Source organism: Hippichthys cyanospilos, chromosome 6 (assembly GCF_059441005.1).
Source record: "Hippichthys cyanospilos isolate Australia breed blue-spotted pipefish chromosome 6, RoL_Hcya_1.0, whole genome shotgun sequence".
NCBI classification, from domain to species: domain Eukaryota; kingdom Metazoa; phylum Chordata; class Actinopteri; order Syngnathiformes; family Syngnathidae; genus Hippichthys; species Hippichthys cyanospilos.
In genome coordinates this window covers 20,511,712-20,534,000 of record NC_142374.1, presented here as the reverse complement: position 1 = coordinate 20,534,000, position 22,289 = coordinate 20,511,712, and the positions used below count along the sequence as shown (strand labels likewise).

Here is a 22,289-nt window from a genome sequence, read left to right as displayed (position 1 = left end):
GCATCCTTTATTCTTTTTTAAACACATTTATAATGGGGCTCATTTATGGTCCCTAGTGTAGGTTTTTTTGTAAACAAAACAGCCGTTTGTCCAAAAATAAAAATACATTAAAATCTGGAATATAATAAATTATCAAAAGGTCCCACAATAAAAACGTTATATTTATAGGTAAACCCAAAGATGATGAAAAAACTTGATATGGTCATAGTTAAAAAAAAAAAAAAAAAAAAAAACTATAATGGGGACAATCTATGGTCCTTTGGGGTTTAAAGACTTACTTATATTACTTTTATTAAAGTACCTCAAGAGTTAAATAAAGAACTACAGTATATACTCTCATAGAGCAATTTTCCTTATACTTGCACGAGAATCAACAATTTTCTGTTGTACTTTCTAGTTCCTCATTTTAAAGCACCAACATGGGGGTGATCAATATTGGTATCGGAAGCTTTCGGCAAGTAAAAACCAATTCCTGGCAATGATACTCGCCCATCCCTTGTTGCAACCTGATTATGATCTGAAGACGTGCGTCCCAACAAAACTCATATTGGAACAATTTTTAAGTACGTGTGGTATCAGTGCTTGGTATCAGTAATACCTCAAGAGTTAAGTCCAAGCTCTAGTATAAGTCTGGAAAAAAAAAGTGAAATCGAAAGTGGTATCGGACAAACTTAGAATATAGGAACTAAGTTCATGTGATAATAAAGACAATTAGTGTTCAAATAAAATCTAACTATATCATTAAATTTATTTATTGAGCGTTACTTTTGAAATATTGTTTTTCAGGCGTCTGTCACAGGGTTAAACGGGGAAAAAAATTAGTGTTCCCCCGTTAATCGCAGGATTACGTTCACAATGAATACAACACATTAACTATTTCGAAAGGGAGGAAAGGAAGAAAAACAGTGCGGTAAACTAACACTAAAAAAGAAGTTATGGTCATAAATAAATCCACCATAGCAATAAAAAAAAACGCGACATAGCTAGGGGAAACCTTGTCTCATAAATAGTGTCCCAGTGAAGGCTGAACTAAACAAAAACGACGCGCTCAATTGATTGTGGAAAGGGCCAACTATTTATTAATATTATTTCACTCACTAACTGAATCGAAGGAGTCTTTTAATGAATCAAATGAGTCATTGGAGAGCGCGTGGGCCCAATGGCGCAACGCTGCGCCAATATTTACAGTACGTTTGCGATGACGTCCCAACATTTGCACAAGTCGAACACTTCTCACGTGGCACGAGAGTTGCGCACTCACCGGCTTCGATGTGCGCTCTGGCGGCGTCCAGTTGCTGCTCGGAGCCGATATCGCCGATCACCACCAGTACGTAGTAGCCGGCTCGGTTGAAGGGCGGTCCGCGTCTCCGTCTCCCCCCTCCTGCGGCGGCGCGGTACCGAAGCAGCTCCTCGAACGCCGGCGGCCGCGCGGACGTCGATCCCCCCTCGTCCTCTTCAACCACCGGGAGGGCGCCCAGCACCGGCATCTCCATGGCAACACGCCTGGGGGATGACTCCGCCATCGCCATGACAACCGGCCCTGTGCAGGCGGGTGATGGCGAAGGCGGTGGAGTGCGGAGTGAGAGGATGCTGAGTAAGCGATGCGGGAGGGAGGGGGAAGGGGGAGGGAGAGAGGGAGGGAGAGAGAGAGAGGGAGAGCGAGCGAGCAGGAAACGGCCCGGATAACCAGTCTGAATCAACAACTGGAAATTTTACACCTGTACAAATTACAAATAGGGTCCAGAAATCACAAGGCAAGTTTAGTGCAGTACCAAGATTGACCTGTGGGAGGCAGCATGATGGAACGGGGTATGCATACAGATACGTTTTGAAGTCTCCCTTTTACATGTTGAAACACAAAGTATACGTGAGATGAATTAAGACGCCTTACCGCATTTAGCTTCGTCAGCAAAAACTGGAGCTCTGGTTTAGAAATCAAGATTGACGTTTCATGCTCATCTGAGGGTGGCACTCACATGAACGAATGCTGCCATCTGCTGGTCGTAAATGGGAAGTCAACACAGAAAAATGTTTTCTTAATTGTACTACTCCCACTAAGTTGAACACATTCTGATTTATATTATGTTTATTTTTTAGTGTCTTGCTGAGAAAATATGGACACTAATGAAGAGACTAGGTTTCGGGAGGATATAAGAGACAGAAATAGGGGATCAAAGGCAAAGCATTTTATTATTAGATGCAACATTAAATATTTTCAAAAGGCACTGACTTCTGCAAACACAGTATGAATTGAGATCCAAAATATTACATATTATAACCACCTGGATGCTGGATCAAATGCTAATTATTAGACTTCATATGCTGCTGCTGCTTCAAAAAAAAAAAAAAAAAAAAACAACTAATGTATCTATGATCAATGAGGTGAGACATATCCCATAATAAAAAGCACACTGAAAATAGACATTCTACAAGAAACCATTGCATTTTTTTCAAGAATTTGAATGACAGTAATGGCAAATGTGTGTGTATTAAGTCAAAATCGCCATTGTCCACTTTTGCAGAGGCTAGCAAAACATTTCAAAATTGACCTGAAACACGACGGTGTCAATTTGTAATCTAATAACAAAAGGAAGGTTTAATTAATCTAGCACTGAAATAGACTGCTGGAAACGTTTGAATGCAAAATATCTGGAATATTTTGTCACTTGCTTTGCATGCTGCTATTTTTTTTTAATGTATTCCCCCTTGAAAGCTTGAGATCGTCAACTCAAATGCATGTTGTTTGTCAGAAAAAAGGAAAGAAAAAAACTGGAAGTCAATCTCAAAATTGGGTCCAATATTCAATGTTTCTTTGATTTGGTAGGTGCTGCTGTTTTGGTTAGCAATAGAGTTTGTGTTGAACTGCAGGATTCTAATAATTCTGTCGTTCCCAAGAGTCTTGCATCATTGTCTGAATTTTCTGTGAAAAAAGTAGAAAGAAATAATCCACCTTCGCCACCCCCCACCATCACAAAAACCTGTCATCTATACCCAGGTGTGTCGAGTTTTTATATCTCATGTTGAGAAGGGATTTTTTTCTTTTTGTGTCAAGCAAAATATGAACAAGGCAACTAACAGATCGCTATTTGCGGAAATGCATTAGCTGAATGGATCTGCGACTGATTATTTCTTCCTCGTAGCACTTGTACTCATGCAGCAATTGAGAGGACACGTACTAGACAGACAATAAACATTAAATTGCCAAAGAATGACACAAAAAATATCACAACGGTTGTGAAGGATCTCACACATGCTGGGGAAAAAAAAAAAAAAGAATTTCCACGCGCAGTATACACCGATGAGAGTTGCCGAAAAGTGCACAGAAAATATACAAAGCCAAAACAAAGTGAAATGAAGACATCAGTCAATGTCTCTCGCGCTCCACCCACAATGCACCTGGGGTGGTTCTCGCCCCTCCAGGCGATGTCATCTGGCGGGGCGATGGTGGGTGTCTGTATAAGTGCAGCCTTACCTTGCTCAAGGACGACACATTATAAGTTTGGACACAAAGCGGCTCACTTCACTCCCAAGCTGATAACGAGAAGACCTTGGCCTGAATTGTTAGCTTAGCGCTCGCTAGTTGTTTGCCTGGAAAGCTCCTTGTGCTGCGGACGACGCTGCGCTGGCGGCGGCACTTTGAAAGGTTTTGTTGGTGAAGATTCCCTGCGAGAACTCCTGCTGGGCCTTATGGAAGCTGGCGCCAGTCCGGCGGTACATGCCGTGGACCTGGCATGGAAATGCAAAAGTTAGCTGGTCATGTCAAATCATTGAAAATAATTCAAACTAGGTGATACATAGTTGAAAAAAGATAAGCGCGCTATTAGAATGCTACTTAATGTAATTATTTTAGCGTCCTCTACTGGAGAGTGCATTTGAATTGCAGTCAATGAATTTTGCGTGATTGAGTGATAGGGCGACATCTATAGGACAGGTTTGGTGCGAAATATGTTCTCGCTCTCTTCATCCATCCATCCATCCATCCATCCATCCATCCATCCATCCATGTATAGATATATATAAGTGTCTATATATAGATATGTATAAGTGTCACATTTCTATATATATATATATATATATATCTATATCTATATATATATATAAGTGTCTATATATAGATATATATGAGTGTCACATTTAATTTCAACACACCAAATATGTATTGTGACTTCTTACCATCTTGAGGAGAATGACAGACATGACGGCGCAGATGGTGAAGAGGATGGCCACAATGATCATGATGGCGCCCACCGCTGTGGCTGACTTGATGACGGAAAAGGCGGCGATCCAACCACTGTGCACCGACAAACACTGGTTAAGTTTTGGGCTGCCAAAGAACCGTCGGGATGAAAACGTTTGACCAGCGAAACCCCCAAATTGGAGCTACCAACAAACATTTGCTTATTAAATTGAAATCTCAATATGGATGTGGAGAAAAATGCAATGATTAATTATAATGTTACATAAATTAAACTCTGGCTTTCTGATTGATGACCATGTTTTTCTCGATGGGAAATGAAAGGAAGTGATATTAGAAGAACTTAGAAGACAAACAGTGCCAAGGAACGGATTGTGGGGGCGTGGGGGACAGGGGCAGGCACTTACAGTAAGAAAAGCAGGAGAGAGACTGAAGGATGCCAAGTCTCAGCAAATTGGAGAGGAAGAGGAGAAAAGTGTGTTGATAGAAGAATAATCATAAACAAAAAAGAAAGTAAGAAATAATTAACGTTTGAATGCGCTCTTATGGAACAATTTTCTTGCCACGCATCTAGGTTCACCACACAAAATGGATTTACCTAAGCAATTGCTTTTGATTTTTTTTTCCAACATAGAAGAGTACCACTGATGCAGAAGAGGAAAAGTGTGATGAAAAAAGAACAGGAAATGGAACTTGCATGAGTAGCGTGGATTTCACCGAACAATATTGATGCAGAAAAAAAACTAAAAAAAAAAAACCTGAGCCCCCTTATTACTGCAGACCTATTCACCAGGTTTGTGGTTTAACGCTACTTTTGGGATCAGACTTAATTACAATGACGCCAGCATTTCTTGCCACTGTTTGAGGCCTTCAAAATGGCGATGCAGGAGAAACCTCACACAGCAGTATGGAGAAATATTTAAGATATTCTCAATGGAATCTTTAAGTTTGACTCACTCTTGTTTCGCTGATGTATCTTATTATTGTACCTTCTAATGCAATCATGCTTTTGTAACCCCATGCTGCCATTTTACAATATTCTCTTTTGAAAATGGAATACTGTAAAAACAAACAAAATAAATAAGGTAACACCAACCTACCTGTTGCCCCAATAAGGGATGCCCACCGCCTGGATGATGAAGATGGCCACTTGGCAGAAGAAGACAAAGAAAAAGAAGAAGAAACTGAAGGAGCTGTCGGTCCTAAGGGAAAATCGACATAAAAGTTTAAAAGGATATAGAATGTATTTAGAAAAAAAAACGTATTTAAAAAAAGTATTTCTAATGATTATTAGTTTATTACATTATTGTCTTACCGATATCAAACTTATAACGTGTGGCCCGATAAGCTTTTTAATCTGGCTCAACAGAATTGAAGAAATTATTCGTCAGGAGCAGAATAATAAAGTTAACATTCTGAAGGATAAAGGAATATCAATGCTTTAAAATAGTACCGTATTTTCCGGACTATAAGGCGCACCGGATTATAAGGCGCACCCTCAATCAATGACATAATTGAAACTTTTTCAATCACAATATAGTAATACTCAACGTAATAACAATAACTCTAAACTCTCAATAGCATAATAACTCAATGTCAATATGAGCAACCTTGTTCAACTGTAAACACACTTTATCACTTCATTTCCCATCTACAGATCCCAATGTCATTATTAATCCACATATAAGGCGCACCTGATTATAAGGCGCACCATCAGGTTTAAAAAAAAAATAAGGCTTTTAGGTGCACCTTGTAGTGCAGAAAATACGGTAACTGTCAGCACTAAATAAAGGCTTTATTTTGTTCATTGAATTTTCAGTTGTTTTAAGAGTCATTTCAATAAATAGTTAAATACATGGACCATGAATAACAGTCGTAATGCTTTTGTGAATTTTCTATTGAAATATCCCGCTTTTTTTTTTTATCTATTATGAGGTGGATTATGAAAAAACTCCATCCCTCTGCTCCTGGTTTGGCCCTTATTGTCAAATTTTGGAAGCATTTGCGGCCCTTCAGTCAAAAAGCTTGCCCACCCTTGAGCTAAACAAACAAGCGGATGTTGGATTCTTCTTTTATCTGTATACCGAATTGCACTCACTTGAAGGCCTTGTAGACGGGCCGGTACCAGCAGAGGAAGGAGCAGGGAGCAAAGAGGATGAGCCAGAGGATTGAGAGTCCGAAATCAACACCGTGGGCAGACGCCGTGGTGAAGCAGGCCAGACATGCCAGCATGTTGAGGAAGAGTGTCACGCAGTTGACTGCGAGACAAGAGGGACAAGCTGTTGACATTTCTGCTATATGCAACATTACAGGTCATATTACCACTTTATTTATGACGATGTTTTTTTGTCACTTTTGAGCACTTACACATCCAGAGGTAGTACATCATCTTGCACACCCTCTGGTACTCGGTGGGGATCTCCTCAGAGAAGTCCTGATAGAAACACGGCTTGATGGGGAAACTCTTGGGGAGGGGAGGCCAGTTGTTTTCTTTACCTGACCACAGCAAGGGAACAAGAACCGGAGAAAGTTGTTTTTGTATATATTCAAAAAGTACACGATGTGCTGTTTTTGCATAATAAAATGGTGGAAAGTTGTGAAACAATGTACGCTGTTATCTTTATTTTACAGTTTACAGATGTTCGTGTCAAGTCAAAGCATGGTTTAAAACAGATGTTCCTAACCGTTTTTTAAATGATGTACTACCCTTTTTTTTTTTTTTAGCCAACTAGCCCCTAACCAGGGCCAAGCATCTTTGGATGGGAAAAATGTTTCCAATGTCCAGTTTATTAATCTTTGAAACTAGCTTTGTAGTGGTGTAAGCAAATTTTATTCAGCAGTTTCAGGAGTTGCTCCTGTCAAATCTGATTGAAAATTGCATCACCAATGACAATGCGCCTCTGTATAAAACTTAACAAGAAAAAAAGTTCTAGATGTTTTGCAAAGAAGTGACTACAACACAATTTCACAATAAATTGCTTCATGTTCCACTTAATTTGCTCTTAATCTGAAAACTGATTAAGAGCAAATTAAGTGGAACATGGAGCAATTTCTCTTCCCGTCACAGTTCAAGCTTTGTGCACACGAGGCACAATTCGCCCTGCCCCATCGGCTCATGAGGCGCGTTAACACGTTTGGTATCATGTGACCATTGATGCTGGTAACCTCCGAGTTGACCATGATTAAAAATGATCTCTTTCATCTTTTTATCCAGTTTTTGCTTGTCCTTTTATTCTGGGGACCTGACATCATTAAAGGCAGATGCAATCCTGTCATAGATGAACCAAGTGAGAACCACTAATTGAAAACAATACAATGAGAGCTAATGGCACATATACATTGAACAAATAGCACAGTATGTACTAGGGTTACCCTTTGCAAATCCAATTCATTCTAGTATCATTTGTTATGGATTTTTGACACAGAGCTATTGGACCTTAATTGAAAAGCCTTTAATCAGAAAAAGAATTTCAGCGGAGGAAAATGAATTGACGTAGGACTGAATTGAGTTTTGAGTGTGGTCACAGAACGAATTAACCCCCAAGTCAAAGTACCACTGTATTATACTCCATATTTTCTAATGGAGACCAGTGTCGGAAATGCCGCTATTAACCTGAAGAGCTTCGGTTCTGTAGCTCCTGCTCTCTGCGGTCCAGCTCGGCAGCTTTCCTCTCCAGCTCCTCCTGCTGCCTCAGCAGGTTGGCTTGTGCTGCAGTGGCAGTCGCCTGAAAGGGAGGAGGAGGAGGAGGAAGATGATGAAGAGGGCAGTAAAGGCAAGAGAAGGCTTTCCTGAAACAAACATGCTTCTTTTTCTCTCAGCAGCATTTAAATTGGCAGGCAAACGATAAACACACATTGAATGTGCATTCCAAGCAAAAGAGAGACCATGGCTTTTTGCACAATACCTTATTGATTGGTCACTTCATTAGAAACACGAGGCAATATCGACATTTGATTAGCACTTGGCAGAAATATTTAAAACAGTAAAGGACAACCAGTTACTAGCAATAGTTAATTCCTGAGTACTGTTTTTAAGATATGTGTATGTGTGTGTGTTTTAGGTCACTTAAGTTAGTCAATACGAGTTCTGAATCACATTTTGTTTGTTTTACAATGTCTCATGCATTTCTTTCAATTATGTATATAAATGTGCACCCTTTCACTTGAGTATTGCTTAGCTTTTCCCTGATATAGAATAAAACACTTGAACATAACTATTTGTCCAGAGTTCTTGGAACATAAAAGGGCCCAACAGTGCCAATTTGTACATTTCAGAAAATTCATAACCCTTCGGGCCCGTTGCTTAATGAGTTTTGCATGTCAACTAGACCAAAGCTAACTAAATTCAATTCAACTTTATTTCCGCACACTTAATTTAAACACTGTTGTGGACTACAGAAAATTAACTTTGTTAATATTTAACCAAAGACCTGTAAAACAATGACTTGCAAGATATTGTGTAAACTGAGCCGCTGTGTGGTCACTGAGCATGCTGAGGTAACGCGATGCTACCTGAGGAGCTATAGTGCAGGCAACTGGAGATGACTGCACGTCTCCAAAATGAGCAAATGACTCTATCAAACTTGGTGAGGAAAGGTCGATTGTGTGTATGAAGATGTCTTTGTACATGATGTTTGACTCACCTGTGGACTGGGTTCTGAGGATGGCTGCAGTACCGCAGGTTGGTAGGGGGTGGTGGAGGCTGGAGTGGTCTGACTTGCAAGGTTCTTAAAATAATAATAATTCAATTACACAGGAAAACCAGGACGAGACAAAGAAGAAACTGGATAAAGCAGTAAATGGTCTTACGGTGGCAGGAAAAGGGTTGTACTGCTCGACAGGTTCTATGCTGGAGTTTGTCACCTGAGTGACAGCTGGGTCCTGAAACAAAATCGAATGTCAAAAACAAAGTCTATCAAGGCATGCTTAGACGCATCTCATGCGGAGGAAGCTTATCAAACATACTTGGGATGAAGTTGAACAGAGATGTCTAGCAAGTGCAAATCGGTCGTTAATAGATAACCATCGCAAAACACATGTTGGGGAAGGTCTTGCCAAAACAGTGGCCCAGTTTTACTTTTACAAAAAAATTTGCACGCTGTCCTAATATTTAAGTCGGAAAAAAAAAGAGAGACCGCATGGCTGTGTCCCGTGTGGTCATTTGATCAAAGCAATAAGCCGACTTGAATGTTACTTATCAGTGCCGGACACACCTGTAAACATTCCCAGCCAGACTCAACAATGGACTCCTTCCTGTCAAGGAGATTGGAACTGCTCACACTGGCATAGTTTTCCTCTTTTTTTACTAAATTTCACAGCATGATGCTCGGTGAAAGATAAGTGCAGTTTGCTACAAACTAAAATTAGGCGTTGAATTTAGGTTTAAGGGTTGCTAGCTTGGACGGGGGGCATGGTAATGGTTCAAAAAATATATATATTGAAATTTAATTTTCCTCCTTTCGCACCATATGTAGCCTGCTGACAAGTATGGTTGAGTTATTCGGTTGAGTTTTAGATTTTAAGAAAAAAAGAAAGCCAACCTGGATGAGACAAGAAATGAACAGGATCGACATTACAAACGCTAAACACGATTGAGCATAACATAGAAATGTAAATAAAACAAAGAGTTTGCCATTTTAATGAGTTGCAAATAGAAAATTTGTTTTGCATACTTGCGAGACCAGGAAAGCTAACGGAAAACATCTAAGTTAATGAGAGAATATTTGAATGACTGGAAACATGTTTATGGCACTTAGAAATGCTAAAATATCACTTTGACTATTGTCTGCACAACAGATGAAAACTTTCCCATTATAGCCTTGCCCTAACAAAAAATATTACTGAATTAAAAAAAGGTAGCCAGATGGAACTTAGATTGTGTCTTTTGATGACATCGCAAAAAATAGAGCACAACTTCGAAACAGGAAATGAGCGACAGCACCACAGAATACAACGGCAAAGAACATACTTTTTTTTTGCCCATAGACGACGTTTGTGTACATATCTTTGTGTGGATAAATTAAAGCTTGAATCTATGCATTCTAATGAATGATTGTAAATCCTAGTCTGTGAGAAGGAGTGAGTGGCCAAGCAGGCACTGTGTACCAGCGTGCTGAAAATCTTATTTATTTAGCTTCATCTCCCCGCCTTGCAATCAAACAGTCATGTCCTGCACTGTAGATGTTTGTTCACATGTGTGACACATTGCAAAACGGCTAAATTACCATGTAAGATTTTTGATTCATATGAAACTATGATTTTGAATTTGAGATAAGCAATTCATCAATTTTGCTCAATTGGGCCAAACATGCATTTTTGTTTATCTATGCCAGCGATGTTTAAAGACGAGCAAAACAATTAAAATGTTCTTTCCTCTGATGACAAGCAATCTGGAGATACTGTAGCTGTAACATTTTGTTTGGAGTATTGTGAGGTGGTTTTTTTTCGTGTAAATTATAATAAAGTACAGAGTTTCATCCAATATTTTTTGCTGTCCCCATACATGAAGGATGCATGGACTTGAAGACATCATGTGACCCTGTAAACGCCTACACTGTAAAATTGTCTGAGTAGGTGCTTGTTGTTGCAATGTAGCCGAAGCGCAAAAGTAATAAGTTAATAAGTTTATGGTTTAATTAGCTCATTTCCTTGAGGAACGGTGGCAGCATGAAATTGGCACTCCTGAGTTGACCACCTGTGCCTGAGTTCACATCGAAAACAACAATAAGTCGGTCAAAACCATGACAAACGATCAGGTACGTTTTTCAATTCTAGGTAGTGACTACTTTAACGTTGTTAAAAAAAGGTTTAGACCACACCATTCTTGTTGGTTACAAGTTAACTTCCTACAATTGAGCCAAGCCCACGATAAAGCGCGTTGATTGGTTAACGGGTGGTCAATTCGACAAAATCGCCCAATGGCAGCAGAGAAAAGAGTCTAAAACCCTCCCACCTACACCACCCAACAAGTTTCCTGACGTGCTGGCGAGTGGCTACCCTCTCGCGAACGAATTGACAGCAACCGAGCTCGTCCATTGAGCGAAACCTTAGCATAAATTGGAGCACTTACATTAAAAGGGTTGACGCCAGCCGACTCGGCGAAGGGATTGTCATCAAACGCCGACATTTTTGTTCAAGACTGTCGGTGATTCAAACCTCTGCGAGGGGGGAATAAACAACGAACTCGTTACCGACACCGAAGTTGCTTCTTCTACCTACTTCCTCCACTGAAGAGTAGGACGCATGCGCACTCCGACAGCTGGGCGGTGACGTCACTGCGCCACGCACAAATACAGGAGGCGCGAACACGAAAGTAGACAAAAATGTTTTTTTTTTTTTTGGGCAGACACAGGTCCATATTTAAAAAAAAAAAACAACACACGCAGAAAATTAGTAGTACTCGAGCAAGAGTGCTTTAGAACTGTGGTTCTCAATGGGGTTAATCGTACCCCTGGGGGTACTTGAAGGAACTTCAGGGGGTACTCAAGATTTAAAAAAAAAACAAAAAAAACATGCAAAAATCCTTTAAAAATAATTATTGCGTTAGTTAATGTACTATCTCTATTTCAGGAAATTATACATTTATAAACAAATTTTATGTTCAGTAGGTTATTCAATTTAATTATTGTAAAAAGCCGAATTGTCCCCTATACATGAATGGTTCGACCCAACTTGCCACGTTCCATTATTATTTTTTGTGGAAAAATATTTATTGATAAGTTATTTCTTAGAACATATTTCTTCCGCTCAGAAAGGGGAACAAGTTTGCCATTGCAGCTATGATGCAAATAACTATTTAAAAACGATTATTTACACACTCAGACGACTGGTTTATTAAAATAAAGCAAAATGGATGAAAATTCATGACATGAGAAGACAATGTACATTCAAATGAAGTGCATATGTAATATATGCAAAAAAAAAGTGCCTTAATTGAAGACGTTAAGAAAACTTTTAAACAGCATTTTCTACATTTGATTTGATTCAGAAATATTTCAATCAAAAATAGGGCAAAGTCAGAACAGTATTTGTACTTTTAAAAGTTTTATTGTTTACAGTGCCTCTGAATAAAAGTGGCCATTAATATTTATATTTCCTTGAAAAGGCCCATATTTCAATCTACAATCACTTTGCTATATATACTTTTGTATAGATTATAATCATGCTTTAAATAAAATATATACATTGCAAATCACTAAATAGTCATTCAAAACTTGAGTATTTTTTTTCCCTTCAAATTTAGTACTTATTTGCTACTCAAGTCAAGAACTACTTGAAACTAAACTCATGTACTTCCAGATTACAGTGTTTCTTTGCTACATTGTGGTTTGTTTATTGCGGCTTATTTCTATTGCAGATATCCATTTATGACCACAACTTTTACCATTGCAGGTTTGCGTCATTATTTTTCCTGTAATTGTTCTTCCTTTTGAGTCAGACCAGTCAACAAAATAAAATCAACCTTGACTACATGGAATTTTATTTATGACCATTTCTACTGTGGGTTTACATTACTGTTTTTCTTGTTCACCCCCCCCCCCCCTTTTTTTTCAAGTGAGACAAGACAAAAAAATGTTTTGTTTTGCTTTTTAACAAAAGAATAAAACTTAAAAAAAAGCGGATGTGGTAAAAGCAATAAAAAGTTTGACTTCTACTTTGCAGATTTTGGTTACTGTGGATATTATTGTGAACATAAACTACATTTGTTTGGCTACTCTACCTTACTTTGCTGCCCACCCCATCAAGTGTGAAATGAGATTATCAAGTAAATCTACTGTTAAAATATTTTAAAAGCCCTAAAGCATGCGGTTCAGATATTGGTATTTATCGTTATTATTATGATTGGTATTACGTTGGGAATTTCACATTTCTATTTTTTTTCTATTTGACGTTCATGCTATGATATTCCAAAAATTAATGAGTAAATAAATACGAAGTTACTCAGCAGTTACACAGGACTTGAGTTTTACCATATGTTTATTTATTTTAAATTCTATTAATTATTAAGAGGACTAGTATTTACGTCATCCTGTTGCTTTAAGGAAACAGCATTCTTGCGTGACTACATTTTTGGGCAGCAACACTTTTATTCTTTTCAAACGATGCGACTTGTAACAATCGGAAGCTTTTACAGCGAAAGGCCAGCGTACGTGCGTGACGTCACCACCCGAGTGACAGCTCGTTCGCCGTCATGGAGGAAGTAAGAGGTGAGCTCCACATCTCCTCTGCAACTCTGATCGATCGTTCCACCGCATGATGCTTCGGAAATTCGTCGAGTGAATCGGATGGCGTGAAAGCGAAAAGCGATAGATTTTGCAGAACGTAACGATGACGGAGCGGGTAGGTAGTTTGCTAGCTAGCCTCTCGGTGACATCCTCACGCACGGATACTTTTTGGATTGTTTTAAAACAAGAGCGAGGTCAATGAACTCGCGAAGCTTAGCGTGTATTTTTTCGGGTGAGGAGAACGTTGTGCCTTGTGCGCAAATCTGCTTAGTCTGGTTCTTTTTTTCCCCGTCAGCCACTGCAGCCCCGCCGCATCAACGCCTTCCTATTGTTACACACTTGTTTTTTTTTTCCTTTTGGAATAAACGCTTATTAATCACGACATAGCATTCAAGACGACTCGATGCTAACGAGCTAATAGTTTTGATAGGCGCCTCGGCTTACGACCAAGAAATGCGTTCACATTTGTACGTAAGTCGAAACACACAGAGTTCATCACAAACTCGGTAGTAAACCCTTCATTCCAATCAATATATATTGATTTGTTTTAGTTAACGTTTAAACATATGACAAAAGAAATTCATGAACTTAAGACGAAAATGAAAAGAAATAAAGAAGAGAATTATCGATAGGTATGACAGTTCAAAACAGTTTATGTTCAAAACAAGTAGGAAGAAATACAAAAACTTAGCGATTCCTACCGCGTGTTATCTATATATTGTTACTCGTTGTTATATTATAATTATCTACAATAATGTATCAGAAATAAAACAGATAGAAAACACACACGTCATGCCTAGACCTCTTTAACTGAGCCAAATGTTTTTCACATTATTTTGTACACCCAAATTTGTCTTTTGATAGTTGTTATCTTCATTTTTTTTTATCATTTATATACATGTGTACGTTAAATAAGGCTTCCATACAATTTATAAGAATTACTGTATGTGAAAATGACCTTCTGTGCCTTTCAAATCATTCTTTCACCATTGCTCAAACCAGGGAATATTTTGCATTCTTCTGACCGTGGCTATCGTGGTTCTATTGTTATTACTATTGCAAAATAGCTACTGTGGTGTGCTGTTTTGTGAAAAGAGTAACACCTGAATGACTATGGGTTTAAAAAAAAAGGAAACATTTTTTTTTCACAGTCACATAAGTATATCTTTAAAAAAAGTGCCTTCTAAACACTTGCTTTTCCCCTTGCCCCCATTTTAGTATTTCCGCTGACCTGTGCAGTGCAGAACTATGCGTGGGGAAAAGTGGGGCTGGACAGTGAAGTGGCCAAATTGGTGCTTGGTGGGGACCCACTGGCCATCATCGAGGATGGCAAACCTTACGCAGAGGTACATGGAGTTATAATAACGTCCATTGCCGCCCACAAGCATCCGAGACAATATGGCCGTGACTTTATACTGTTGTTCACAGACCTTCTTTATTTAGCACCCAGGCAGCCCTCTGGGGGTGTGCTGTGAAGGTCATCAGTTCCGTTTACCAGCTCATTGACATTTTCATGGCGACATATATATATATATATATATATATATATATATATATATATATATATATATATATATATATATATATATATATATATATATATATATATATATATATATATCTTTGGCATTTTTGTCATTTCTGCCTCCTCCAGCTGTGGATGGGCGCCCACCCGAAGGGCGACGCTCAGATCAAAGACAACCGGATCGCGCAGACCACATTGGGTCAGTGGATCGCCCACTTTCCAGCATGCCTGGGATCCAAAGTCAAGGACACCTTTCAGGACCAGCTGCCATTCCTCTTCAAAGTCCTCTCCGTTAACACCGCTTTGTCCATACAAGCCCACCCCAATAGGGTGAGTAATCCAAAATCCAAACTGGCATGTACACAGCAGGAACGCGAACAAACCGCACTATGTTCTTCTGACATCAGGTTCAATTGCTAATTGGGGCGCTAACAAAAGACTTATTTATGCTGATATTGACATTCAGCAACTGTTGTCAGTGTTTACTTGTGGCTCAGGGTCTCCTCTCTCTGCATGTCGCATAAATTAGCATCAATTTGACCCAATTTTCTGGTTTGTTTCACACCAAAAAACCCCGCATTAATGCTTGTTTTGTATGAACCACCAAATAACCCCCCAAAATTGCTTGTTTTTGATCAAAAAAAACAAAGTAGGGTCAAACTGATGCAGATATTAGGTCTGTAACCCCACTGTTTTAAAAGTGTAATCATGCATGATTTTGGGAACGGCACAGCGTGAGAATTTGGAAAAAAAAATAGCAGGAACATAGTAATAGCTGACTATTTTCTGCGCTCTGTTTAGGAGTTAGCCGCTCGTCTGCACGCTCAGTTTCCAGAGCACTACCCAGACAACAACCACAAGCCGGAGATGGCCATCGCTCTCACACACTTTGAGGGCCTCTGCGGCTTCAGGCCTGTTGAGGAGATCCTGGGATTCCTCAAATGTAAGTCTGACAGGAATTTAGGCCAACTTTTAAAGGTGGTTTTAAACGGGTAAATCTCATCGGCATTTGCCCATTTTTTGGTCATTTTCTTTCACGTCATTCTTGCAGTATTGTGATAAAAACGCGGTCTTGCTATGTTGAACTTTGACATGTTGTCAGCATCTTAACATACCTCGTTGTTGCATTTGATTAGCCGTACCGGAGTTCCGCGCTCTGGTGGGCAACGAAGCGGCCGAGGAGCTGCGCTGCAGCGCGGGCGACGCGAGCCGCACCAGGCTGGCGCTGAAGAAATGCTTCACCAGGATGATGAACTGCGAGAAGAAAGTGTTTGTAGATCAACTCAACATGCTGGTTAAAAGAGTCACTGAAGAAGGTGAGCTGTCGTCATGGACGAGACACAATGTGAGAGGAGATCTTAACAAAAATTCGAATACAAAATAATGCCCATTATAACTTTTACATTTTTCTAAGTTTCTTTTTTATTGCAAAGACGGCAAGAAAACTAACAAGCTAACATGCAAAAATATATAAACATGAATAGAAGAGGTACTTACATTTTTCAGCTCCAGTTGAGCTAGTTGAGTTTGTATTAGGTTTGGTGGTGGTTGGTGTAATTATTATTTTTTTGCAGTGTTTACAAACGGTCTGTCTGATATGCAAAATATTTTATCATTAATTTCTTCAACTGGAAAACCAAAATATTGCCACACGGGTGATTTGAACTCGAAGAATTCTTAACATAGTTATTAACTAATATCACTTAGTTATTTGATGAATACAATACTGTATAATGTACATTTTTGCTTTTTTCAATTTTTTTCAATTTTTGCGCATTTTTTTAATTATTTTTTATTTTGAAACATTTTTAATTTTTCCTGGAAAAACCCGCAAAGTACCGAAACGCGATATCTGAGACCGCGAAGTAGGAGGAATCACTGTATATAAAATATTCAACAATCTATGTATTTTTTTGTAGGTGCGGCAGGCAAGGACACCACAAGTAGTAACGGCGAGCTGCTGCTCCGCCTCCACTCCCAATACCCCGGTGACATTGGTTGCTTCTCCATCTTTTTCCTCAACCACGTGCTCTTGGATCCCAACCAGGCCATGTTCCTTGGAGCTAATGAACCTCACGCTTACCTGCATGGAGGTCAGTAATCGGGCCGGAACGTTTCTGGAAGTTAAGGAGGCGGTTTTTCAGGTTTGACGAATTGTTCTCGGTATCAGATTGTATCGAGTGCATGGCGTGCTCGGACAACACGGTGAGAGCCGGCTTGACCCCGAAGTACATCGACGTCAACACGCTTTGCGAGATGCTCAACTACAGCCCCAGCCCTTCCGCCGCCAAGATCTTCCCGCCGGTTCAGGATGCCTCGGACCCTTGCGTTACCATCTATGACCCCCCTGTGCCGGATTTCACCGTCATGAGGATACAGGTGAGAGAAATCTCAGAATATCGTTCATATATTGCACAGGTGTCGAACTCCAGTCCTCGAGGGCCGGTATTCTACATGTCTTCAAACCTTTTCCCTCAAAAACACCCGATTCAAATGATTGGGATCGTTTGGAAGCTCCTGCTGAGCTTGCTAATGAGCTAATCATTTGAATCAGGTGTGTTGGGGAAAGAAAACTGGAAAACATGCAGGGTGCCGGCCCTCGAGGACTGGAGTTCCACACCTATGATATATTGTATTGTATTGTATTGTATTGTATGGTATTGTATTGTATTACATTTAATATACATATTATATAATATATATTATATATATTTATTCATCCATACAATTGTTGCCTGTTGTTGCTAATTTGCATCACACCCGAATTTATATCAGTTTTAGGTGCAATAACCTAATTAATACCCGACTTAAAATTAAGCATCAATTTGAAAGCAAAACCCCGCTTTTTTTTTTAATTATTGTCAATAAATCCAGGCATCAGTGGGTTAAAAGTAATACACCTGTTTTCGCTCATTTACATCACGCAAAAATTTGCATCCATTTTAGGTCTTATAATCAGAATAACACTCAACTTAATTTAGCATCAATTTGAAAGCAAAACACTACTTAATTTATTTGTATTTTTGGTAAAAAGTTCAGGTGTCAAGGGGTTCTAAAAATAATACACAATGCGACCACTATCCTTTTACTACCATTTTTTAAAGTAAAACATATGGCATATATTACTTGTTTATAAATCTAGGATACTTGGAAAATTAGTTAAAAAATTCCCTCTTTCATAGATTAGGTTACAAACCCTGGGAATAATAAAAAAAAAATATATAAACATGCCAGAGAGGTGAAAATGATCACCGAATGCCTACAATACAAGGTAATCATTTTAATCAATAGTCATTTCATGTTATTGCGAAGATTTATGTTCCCACTGCGATTTTTATCAAAAGTTTTGGGACGCATAGTCCCAACGGGAGTGAAAGGATTTAAGGGGTCAAATGAAGTTCACTCAAAATTCCCTTTGTTTATTCAGTACTTAACTCTCATAAAGATGAATACAAATTTGAACCGAACACCCATAAACTTGTATAAACGCGCACGGAAACGAGTTTTACATGAATGAGTCATTACACGAGTAAATTAAAGTTCGATCTAACGTGATGATGTTTTTTTGCTACTGAATATTTATTTGAATGTAAAAGTTAGAGATTCGGGTCCTTCTATGAAACAATGGTCCCATCTCCAGGTACCAGCCTCTGTGAAGCAGTACACGCTGGCGCCCGTCGACAGCGCCAGCATCCTGCTGGTCGTCGACGGCGACGCCACCGCCGCCTCTTCCGCCGCGCTGTCGGACGTCAGCCTGAGAAGAGGCGGTGTTTTGTTTGTGTCGGCCAATGAGAGCGTGCTGTTGCATGTCACATCTCCGTCAGGTGTGACCATGTTTCGGGCTTGCTGCATTCTGTAGTAGAAGGTGCGGTTTTGTTTGTGTGCGCGCGCGCGAGATGACGAGTGCAGTGATTTTACACTCGGATGCTAGTTAGCTTAATGCAAATCATGTACGTCAACTTTTTTCAGGAACCATTTCAATAAGCATTTGCACATTTAAGTAAAGTGAAACTTACACCACGGGTGTCCAAACTAAAGTTCGGGGCTCTGTTTGAGGCCTGCTGTCTATTTTTAGGCGGCTCAAACCTTATTCTAGAATTATCATTTAACTTGGCTTGTAAAACTCTTTAACTCAATCATGAAGATGTATTTTTATGTCTTTTCCATCACAGGTGTTGTCTATAACTTTTTTTCATGTTTGGCAAAAGAAAAGATCTAAAAACAGCTGGTACTTAATGAATTAGGTCCTAAAGTAATCAGTTACCTTTAGTAATTAAGTACTCGAGTAATTGATTACTTTTGGTAGTTAAATACTAAAGCAAAGGAATGCTTAAGGTAACTAAGTGTGAAAGTAATCAATTATTTTAATTAATCAAGCATGAAAGTAATTACTAATAGTTCTGCTAATACTAATAAGTTATAAATTATTATATATACTAAACTAATTGATACTTGCAGTACTGATGTAATTGGTCACTTTAGACTTAACTAATCAATTACTTTAGGACTTAAATTCCTTTTGCAAAACAATTATTAACAATTAACAATTATTATTATAATTAGCAAAATTATTATATATACTAAACTAATTGATACTTGCAGTACTGATGTAATTGGTTACTTTAGACTTAACTAATCAATTACTTTAGGACTTAAATTCCTTTTGCAAAACAATTTGGGAAAAAAAAAAAAAAATATATATATATATATATATATATATATATATAATATACAGTACAGTATATATTCAGTATATGTATAAACATGTCTTTGGGATTGAATGAGTTAAAAAAGAAATAGGTAGTGGTTCAGCATGAGTATGGAAAACGTGCACGAGGGCTTGTGTCAATGATGTCCTGCCATCTAAATATAAAATAAATATGAATATATTTTTTGCTTTCCAGCAGAATCCTCACATTTTCAAAATGACTCCTATTTAGGGTGTGTCGACCCCTGGGGTTACATGAGATTGGAACAGGTTTTCTGCTGATATCAAATATAACCAAAAATACAGTATATGCTTTTTAATGCTATGACCGGAACAGTGTGTTTGCCTTTTCAAATTGAGAGCAAATCTATTGGAACAAAATGAACTGCTAAAATAAGCCATGCAAAGGAGGGACATGAAAAATGTTTGAACACCCTTGGTGTAAGCCGTCAAAAACTTTTTTTTTTTTTTTTAAATAGTGTAATCTACATCTCCAGACAAGGTAGCAGGTGTTTGGTGAAAAGACGTTTCGTTTTCTCACCATTCATCCATCACAATATGGTTAAAAGCACACTTCAATGTCTTCTGGACCTTGACATTTTTACGTCACGTCAAACAGGGTTAATTTCATTTCTTTGGAAGTGAAAGTAGAAATTCTTTATGGATGTTTGCTACAGAAACACGTTTTCCTAAAAACTATGTTATTTACTAGGAGGAGAATTGCGGAAACATTTTGCTGAAACAGTGAAAATTCTAATGTCAGAATTGAATGAGAATTCTGCTTGAAAGTGAAAATGTTGAAACTGTCAGAATCCTGATTGTAAGTTCAGAATTCTCACCTCAAAGAATTCCGAGACAAAAGTGAGAATTCCACCAACTTGGTCTACGGTGATACGCAATGCAGATTTGGGTTCATAAAGCGGTATAATGCATGCAAAATGTGGAAAAAATATTGTACGGCAATATTCAGAAACACCGGTGCTGAGTACGAAATTTTGAACGCTTGACTATTTGTACTTGCTGTGAAAGGGCAACTGTGCTATGTACACACTTCCAATTAGATCATATAAGCTTGATAATTGCATCGAACCTTGATGAGATGCTTATGCATGTCTCATTTCTGTATATTTGGGTAACTACTGAGAATTGACTGCTGCTTGTTTCCTGTTTAAAGTGATCTCATTCAGGGGAACCTCAAAAGTGGAACACAGGATGGTTTATTTCAAAGTTATTAGTTCTTATTTAAAATCTATTACTTTTATATAAATATTATTATATATATTATTTATTTTTTATATATATATATATATATATATATATATATATATTAGGGCTGCATGAATATGGCTAAAAAATAATCATTATTTTTGGTCGATATTGAAATCACGATTATTCATCATGTTTGGTCAAACATGTCTATTAATTGCCTTTTTTTTTTAAGCAAGCAGTTTAATAACAAGGCTTCGAGGCTTGGAACTAAATTAATGGCAAAAACTTGGCACACAGGGCAACACAGCTAACTTAGTTGCTGACTTACTTAGAACCAATAATGTTATTTACTTGTAAGCAAATTTTAATCAATTAGCTGCCAAAATGTAATTTTTGGTCATTTCAAACCGAATTTTTTCCCAACCGGGTTTTTAAAAAAAATGGCTCTCAATTGACAGGAAGCACTGTAAATATTAGGAATCAGGTGAGAAACTCAACACTATTTCTCACTAGGAAATAATATATTAGGGTGAGAAAATAATAGGCTTTTGTCATACAAACGTGGGAAACATTGCCCTCTGGTGGTAGTGCTTGATTTGACTTGTAATCAAAAAACGAGTTTGACTTTTTAAATGTTATCGCCATGTAATTAAGTCATCTGATAATCAATGGGATTTATGCAGCAATCAATTCTAGAGGTATTTTTTAGTTTCATTCTTAATTTGAACATTTCTAACTGTAATACAAGTGTAATAATAATGCAGTACGGTTCCAACCAGCTGAAAGTTATTTTCCGTGATGTCATGTGACAAAGTGTTTTTTGTACTATTTGTTTGTCAATGAAGTTATATTTTATTATGATATATGATATATATGATATATATATATATATGATATATATGATATGATATATTATGATATATTATATCATATTTTCTTTCACTGTAGCGTAGTGTTTCATTCTGTAGCGTAGTGTTTCATTCACTCATATTTTTGCCATCAAATTTGCACAGTTCTGTTTTTTTTTCTGAGAGTGTTGTTGCTGTTGTGGACATGAATCCCTCGTGGTTGCGAGCATTTTTGGAGCAAGGCCTTGTTGTAGCATGGGGACTGCAAAAAAATATCAAAATGATGAATAAAAGTTTTGTGCTGTTACTTGACTGCCTGTGGTATCAGCTTTTTTGTTTGTTTCTTTCTTTCTTTTCAAATTCGTCAGCTTCCCCTGTATTAACTTCCAATACAATGAAAGCCAAGAGCAGTAAATGGCTATTTTTTTAAATTATGTAAATTTTAGTGCATTAACATGGGAAATTTGCATCAGTAAGTTGTTCATAGTCACAGATACCACTAATTTCATGCCCTTAACGATACCAGTGTCGGTATCGTAACAACACCAGTAAACAATGCTCATTCAGGATAAAATTTTAT

At 38.2% G+C, this 22,289-nt stretch overlaps 3 protein-coding genes across 3 annotated transcripts in view; 1 reads left to right on the top strand and 2 right to left on the bottom strand.

Moving 5' to 3' along the window:
- Positions 1–1,529, bottom strand: part of map1ab (microtubule-associated protein 1Ab) — a 37,774-nt gene extending 36,245 nt beyond the window's left edge. Inside the window, exon 1 of the mRNA XM_088416780.1 lies at positions 1,262–1,529. Coding sequence (XP_088272906.1) covers positions 1,262–1,529 — 268 coding nt within the window. The remainder of the gene's footprint in view (positions 1–1,261) is intronic.
- A 642-nt stretch (positions 1,530–2,171) lies between these two features.
- Positions 2,172–11,417, bottom strand: scamp2 (secretory carrier membrane protein 2). The gene is made up of 9 exons (XM_088417806.1): positions 11,265–11,417; positions 9,005–9,076; positions 8,839–8,922; positions 7,809–7,920; positions 6,563–6,691; positions 6,294–6,453; positions 5,296–5,397; positions 4,174–4,291; positions 2,172–3,726 (listed from the first exon to the last, which is right to left on the bottom strand). Exons 1-9 carry the CDS (start codon positions 11,319–11,321, stop codon positions 3,577–3,579), a joined length of 984 nt encoding a protein of 327 aa, XP_088273932.1. The 5' UTR covers positions 11,322–11,417; the 3' UTR covers positions 2,172–3,576.
- Positions 11,418–13,311: 1,894 nt separating this feature from the next.
- mpi (mannose phosphate isomerase) lies at positions 13,312–22,021 on the top strand. Its single transcript, XM_088416965.1, has 8 exons — positions 13,312–13,401; positions 14,638–14,765; positions 15,074–15,274; positions 15,746–15,887; positions 16,081–16,260; positions 16,864–17,037; positions 17,115–17,323; positions 18,585–22,021. The coding sequence occupies exons 1-8, from the start codon at positions 13,386–13,388 to the stop codon at positions 18,801–18,803; spliced, it is 1,269 nt and encodes a 422-aa protein (XP_088273091.1). The 5' UTR covers positions 13,312–13,385; the 3' UTR covers positions 18,804–22,021.
- The last annotated feature ends 268 nt before the right edge of the window (positions 22,022–22,289 follow it).